The sequence below is a fragment of the Myotis brandtii genome, unplaced genomic scaffold, assembly GCF_000412655.1.
Source record: "Myotis brandtii unplaced genomic scaffold, ASM41265v1 scaffold308, whole genome shotgun sequence".
Classification (NCBI taxonomy): Eukaryota; Metazoa; Chordata; class Mammalia; order Chiroptera; family Vespertilionidae; genus Myotis; species Myotis brandtii.
Genome location: NW_005361786.1, coordinates 1,255,122 through 1,261,709, shown reverse-complemented (window position 1 = coordinate 1,261,709; position 6,588 = coordinate 1,255,122). Strand labels below are relative to the sequence as shown.

Genomic DNA, 6,588 nt, shown 5'->3' with positions numbered 1-6,588 from the left:
AAAAAAGGACTTGCTTTTGAAGCTTGCAATCTGAGTGCCTTATAACTTTTTATTCCAGCTAAGTTTTCCATAGTCTCAGTGCATTGTGGGCTACCCCTGCCCTCTCTGGTGCATCGGAGCGACGATGCAGGTTCATAATCTTCTCAGTAACTAAGAATGTGGTGTTTTGATCGGCTGGGATATTATCCCTGCCTGGCTGTTCATTGTAAAGACTCCAGATGCGCACACTGTATATAATTAACAACAGAAGATATATCCTTTCTCCGCGCGTCTTTGTCTCCCTGCGTCATTTTGCCTTGTCTGCTTCCGTTTGCCAAAGAGCCCATGCTGCAATTAATGCCTTTAGAGGAACACAGCGAGTGGATTTTAGTTTAAAGGAACACGCAGGGGGGAGGGGGGAGAGGAGGGGGGAGTCTTCGCTAGAAACATCAAGCTTGCTGTGGGGGTAGAAGGGAGACAGACAGTGTGGCTCTCACTTGGGAGAAAAGGGATCATTTGCAAGACGTCTTCTTCCCAGGCCCAACCACCCCGCTTCCATGTACCCGTGAACAGTGGCCTGGCCGTCATTTGCAAAGCAGATGTACACCTGACCCTCTCTCTCTAAGGCAGTGGTTCTCAACCTTCCTCATGCCGCGACCCTTTCATACAGTTCCTCATGTTGTGGTGACCCCCAACCACAAAATTATTTTCGTTGCTACTGCATAACTGTCATGTTGCTGCTGTTATGAATCGTCATGTAAATATCTGATATGCAGGATGTATTTTCATTGTTACAGATTGAACATAATGAAAGCATAGTGATTCATCACAAAAACAATATGTAATTTTATATGTGTTTTCCGATGGTCTTAGGCGACCCCTGGGAAAGGGTCGTTCGCCCCCCAAAGGGGTCGCGACCCACAGGTTGAGAACCGCTGCTCTAAGGAAATGCCTGGAGGCTGGCATTGTGTCAGGTACAGGGCCATCCAGGAAGTCCCGCCTTTAGATGAACGTAAAGTAATCATCAATGAAATTAGAAAAACATCAAATCGCGTCTGTGTTAGGGATCATTAAACAGTTCAGTGTGCCCGGCCAGTGTGGCTCAGGGGTGAGCGCCAGGAGGACACATGCCTGGGTTACAGGCTCGATCCCCAGTAAGGGGCGTGCAGGAGGCAGCCAATCAAATGATTCTCTCTCATCATTGATGTTTCTCTCTCTCTCTCTCTCCCTCTCCCTTCCTTTCTCAAATCAATAAAAAGTAAAAACAAACAAAAAACAAAAACATACAATGCACCGTGACCTGGGCTGGCGAATAGGAGCCAGTCAAGGTACACACCTCAGGCGACAATTCACTCAGCGTCGCTGAAATTAACAAGACTTCCCGCTACGACCCTTGTTACACTAGCTCTCCGTGGCAGAACCTCAGAAGGCCACCTTAATTTTTCACCCTCTCAAACTCAGCGTGAAGGAGGGTTGGCATTTGCTGAAAAGAATATCATCGTTTCTGAGTAGTGGGTGCAGGCGTGGAGCAGCCTGGGAGCCAGAAGGGGGTCAGAGGAGCCCCCCTCTGGAGAGGAGTCCATGGACAGAGCCCCCTTCCAGTCGCCCTGGCCCCCGGCTGAAATGAGCGTGGACTCCGTTGCCTGGACCAGCCCACGCCCCCCGGGCTGCCGTCCATAAATTAAGTTAGCAAACCCCGGGAAGATAATTTTCCAATAATAACTCTTCACAGTTTCCTGCCGCCTCGAAGTACAATCAACATGTCGAGTTCTGTTCTGCAGGGAGAGAGGCAAAACCTGTGAAAATGAGTTGGAGGAGGCGGGGGGGGAGATAGATTTCTGCAGCTTCTTTTTAACAACACCAACCCCCCCTGCCCCCCCCCCCCATACACACACAACTCGGGCCTCGCACCTCCCACGGCTGCGCTGGGCCCGCGGCCCCCAAGCTGTGACTTGTTTGGGCTGATGAAGGTCTTTTCCCACCTGGGACACGTGTTTCCCTGGCAGAGGAGGCTGTGAATCAGTGTCGCCCCAAAACGCCAATGAGCTCCCCGGTGTCCGTGGGTGTCTCGGCCGCCCCGCTGCTGGGATCGTAATGGGATTTTCACAGCCGGGGAAGGCAGGGCCCCGCTCCCGCAGTCCCTCCTTCCTTCCTGCAAGAAAAGGCGTTTGTGAATGATTCCACATGACAGCGGCGTGGGCCTGGCTGGGGGTCCAGGAATTGTCTTCACACTAATTTCTTACTTGCGAACGCCCCTCCTCCCCCAGTCGGGCGAGTTGGAAAGATAGACAGACAGACAGACAGACAGACGACGAGATCTCCCTGTGTCTCTTCTATTTTTCAGGCATCAATAAATTTACTAAGAAGTTCCGAAATCCCTATGCCATCGACAATAACGAGCTACTAGATTTCCTCTCCAGGGTACCATCTGATGTTCAAAAGGTACGTAATGAACGAATGGGTCACCATCAATAGCCCCCCCCCCCCCCCCACGGGAGTCTGGCCCGCCCCAGAGCCCGAGGCTGTGCCAGTGTGTGAGTAATTGCGATAACGCTTCGGAAACATGCTTACAGAGGCCTGACTTGCAGGGAGGCGGCCAGGAAACCTTTGTCCCAAAAGCATGAGATGATTGGGGGAAATTATCCTGAAAAACAGCGACTTAAGAACGGTCTGGAACTCACGCTGCGCCGCTCGGATGCAGGGGTCTCGGTCCCTGTCGGGATCGCTCGCCGCCCCCAAAGAGGATGAGATGGGCTCAGTGCGTGGGGGAGTGGGAGGTCCGAAAAGGGGTGGCCGGCGTTTTATGGGGAGTAGGGGATAGGAGGATTATTCTCTTTATTCTTGTTGGCTCTGATGATCGCCTAGGCCCCCCTGGTATCTCGTCCCCTCTAAAGATTTAGGGCTGCTTAGGGCAAAAGCCCAGACTTACTCGAATGCACGTAGAGGCAGAGACGGCGTGAGATGATTTGAGATCAATCGGAAGTATTATCCACAGGGGATGGTCACTTAGTCCAGCAGTGTCCTGTTTCTGTGGAGACAGAGAGATTAGCTAAGGGAACAATACCAGCGAGTCCCCTCAAGTGGCCCCATCTGGGCCCCCACCGATCAGGCTGCTGTAAGCCCAGGGGGCAGGCAGCCGGCTCTGTAATGGAGAATTAGGGATCAGAGAACCGGTAGACGGGAGGCCGTGGCGTGAAACGGCATCACGGTGACCAAAGACACAGTGTGTTAGCCTCTGGGAGCAGGTATCGACTTTCGTCTTGGGGCCGCTGTGACATGATGGTGCTCGGAACGCTGGGTGGCTTCCAGGATGTAGGGCTGGAAAGCCCTAGCATTTATTTCCCCTTCATTCCAAATTCTAGAGATTAAAACAGACTCCGTGATGCTATATACCTTTAGCGTTCATTTTGATATAGTTCTCTATTAAAATGTATTCCACAGCCCAGCCGGGTGGGGCTCAGCCATTGAGTATCAACCACGGAACCGAAAGGTCACTGGTTCGATTCCCCGTCAGGGCACATGCCCAGGTTGTGGGTTCGATTCCCAGTCTGGGGCGAGCAGGAGGCAGTTGGTCAATGATTCTCTCATCATTGATGTTTCTATCTCTCTCTCCCCCTCTCTCTTCCTCTCTGAAATCAGTACAAATATATTTTTAAAAAATATATTCTACAAAATATGAATTTACTCGTTGACATTTGCATTGCACGATTATAAAATAGTCACCTGGGCCCTCACCGGTTTGGCTCAATGGATAGAGCATCGGCCTGCGGACTGAAAGGTCCTGGGTTCGATTCCGGTCAAGGGCATGTACCTTGGTTGCGGGCATATCCCCGGTGGGGGGTGTGCATAAGGCAGCTGATCGATGTCTCTCTCTCATCGATGTTTCTAACTCTCTATCCCTCTCCCTTCCTCTCTGTAAAAAATCAATAAAAAAATTTTTAAAAAAAAGTCACCTAGCCCTTGCTTGTTCTGCACTGAAGATCGACAGGTACGTCCCCCCCTGTCCCCCAGGGCACCTTCACAAAGCACTGTGAGGAAATCAAGCTTTACTGATAGTTCATGCATCTGCTCTTGACCTACTGTAGCTCAGCGTATGTGATGGGTCCTGCTGCCCTTGGAGAGTTGGGCACAAATGCTCCAGGCGGTGAGCACAGGTGGTCTGCCATGCAGTCCTTTACATAAAGCCATCCCGCCATCAGCCTGTGCAAGCTCACACACGAAAGCAATGGGGTTGCAACGAACGGGCACTTGAGTGGCACTGTGAGGGTTTGCCCGCATCCTTGGAGCATGCCAGTTGCCATTGAGCCTGGTCAGGGGTTGTCTGCGCACACAGCAGCCCTCGAGCGGTCATCCAGTTGGCGTCGGCAGGAACACACAGAAACACACAGAAACACACAGAAACACAACAAAAGAACGTCCCAGGAAGGTACCGTTCACCAGTGACATCCTCCGAGTATCGCCAAGAGCACTTTCTAATAACACAATAGACAGTTTGCCACTAAGGACTCCCCACAACCCCCCATTCATAGTTATCACAGATGTTTTAGCCATTCCATTGGAAATGAAATTCATTTTTTAAGAGAAATCTATAGAAGTCTGGGGCCAGTATCAGTTTCAACATTATTTCCCTCCCTGGCAAAATAAATGGTATATCATTTGGAGATATTTCTCCCCCCCGCACCCCAAGATTTTAGATCTTTTTAAATGAGTAACTTGTAGTAAGTATCATATACTAAGACAAACATTCCCAAGGGGCTGATACGAAGCTTGCCTATGGTGCAAAAGGGTCGCGCACACACACCACTGAAATCCCCCAGCAGTGCCCAGGGCAGGTAGAAGAACCCCATGCATCTCATTAGAAAAAAAAAGAAAAAATCTGCTTTTAATATTTTGGTTTCCAGAAATGATGCATGACTCCTCAAATCCTTCCTGTAATTAATCCCCCCATGTTCCTGTGTTTAGAAAATGATTCATTACCTTTGAACCTTCCTTCCTTTGCCTCGGCCTGTCCCCGGGGGAGCCATTAGCACACGGTGCGGGGAGCTAGGGTTACCGAACCGCCAGCGTCATGTCTGTTTGTTTTCACAGGTGCAGTACGCGGAGCTGAGGCCCTGCAGCAGCCAGAGCCCCCTTCGCAAGAAGCGCAGTGGGCTCTAGGACACGCGCTGCCTGTGGCCGCCAGCACCCCGCTCTGGGTTTGGGCGATGGGGCCCACGGTATGGCTCTCTCGGTGACACCGCGGTCAGTGCCGTTCAGACACGTGTCGTGTGGTGCCCTGTCTGTCGTCTCCCCCCTTCTTCAAGCGCACAGATGCACACACGCACACGGGGACGTGCACACGCGTGGATGTCCTAGCGGCACAGCGGGCCAGCCCAGCAGGAGGAGGCGATCCGGAGACTGAAAGACTCACATCCCTTCTCCTAGAGGAGAGAAAGCAAGCCTGCCGCGGGGCTGAACAGCCAGGAGACTCCTTGCATTAGAGAGGGACTTTGAACTTGTGCTCACACCTCCAGCGGCCGGTTCTCATGAGGATTCCCTCATTTTCACTCCCCACCCCCACGCTCCTTTCCGATGATGGTTCCTGTGAGTCCGTGGTTGTTGTTTTTCCCCCCTCTGAGCTAACAAGTCTTTGATAGAAGCCATCTACCCAAGGAACGCATCTTATCAACAGACTAGAGGCCCGATGCATGAAATCTGTGCAAGAGTAGGCCTTCCCAGCTGTGGCAGCTGCCTCGATCCCTCCCTCACAGCCGAGGCGGCTGCAGCCCCAGCTTGGTCCGGAAGGATGTCCAGTCTAATTAGCATATTATGCTTTTATTATTATAAATTATTATAGATTTTTCAGTAATGATCAGGATTAGCCCCGATCCTTGGGGAAGCGTTCAGCCGTGATTCCTGAAGATGTATATGCCAAATCTCAGTCAAGTCCTTGGCGCTGGGAGCCATCCTACATCAGGGCCTGTTGCTGGCAATGGGTGCCAGGAAGGTCGAAAGGGAACACTCGTCCCAAAAGTGAAGGGTTCCTGGAAGTATTCGGGTGTCTTAAAGCACCATTTCTTCCGATTGTACTTTGTGCTTATTTCCAAACTAAAATGTCCACGTGATGGCTTCAGGAAAGGGGAGGGAATGAATGAAGGAAGGAAAGGAATGAATGAACTCTGAGTACTTAGGTCAAGGCCCAGGAGCAAGGGATGAATACATGTGGGTGCATATGCGGTGGCCATCATCGATTCATTTGCTCACATTTTTGAGCAGAAAGAGAAGATATTTTAGCAGCCCCAGCTGATCATTTGTTCCTTGTAAGGGTACAATAAGTTACCCGAAATAAAAATACATCTCTCAGCCCTTTTCCTAGAAAAGTACCACTTCCTTCAAGAGTCCCCAATTCCTGCTGGCCCCAGCATTTCACAGTAACCTCCCCCCGTAAAAGTTCCAATTTTGTGCACATATATGATATGAAAATTTCTTCTCAAGCGACATGTAAGTTGTAAAGACTGTATTTTGTCCACACATACTTTGTATGTGCCGTTATATATATATGTATATGTAATATATATATTGTAAAGGAAATTTGAGGGGGAAAAAGATCTGATTTAATAGTGAGTTTTA

General features: G+C 50.4%; 1 protein-coding gene across 1 annotated transcript in view; it reads left to right on the top strand.

Annotated features, from left to right (window-relative positions):
* The window catches only part of MCTP2 (multiple C2 domains, transmembrane 2), a 150,616-nt gene extending 144,897 nt beyond the window's left edge, over window positions 1–5,719 (top strand). Inside the window, exons 22-23 of the mRNA XM_005869918.2 lie at window positions 2,324–2,421; window positions 5,068–5,719. Of these exons, the coding sequence (XP_005869980.1) occupies window positions 2,324–2,421; window positions 5,068–5,136 (167 nt within the window). The 3' untranslated portion in view covers window positions 5,137–5,719. The remainder of the gene's footprint in view (window positions 1–2,323; window positions 2,422–5,067) is intronic.
* The last annotated feature ends 869 nt before the right edge of the window (window positions 5,720–6,588 follow it).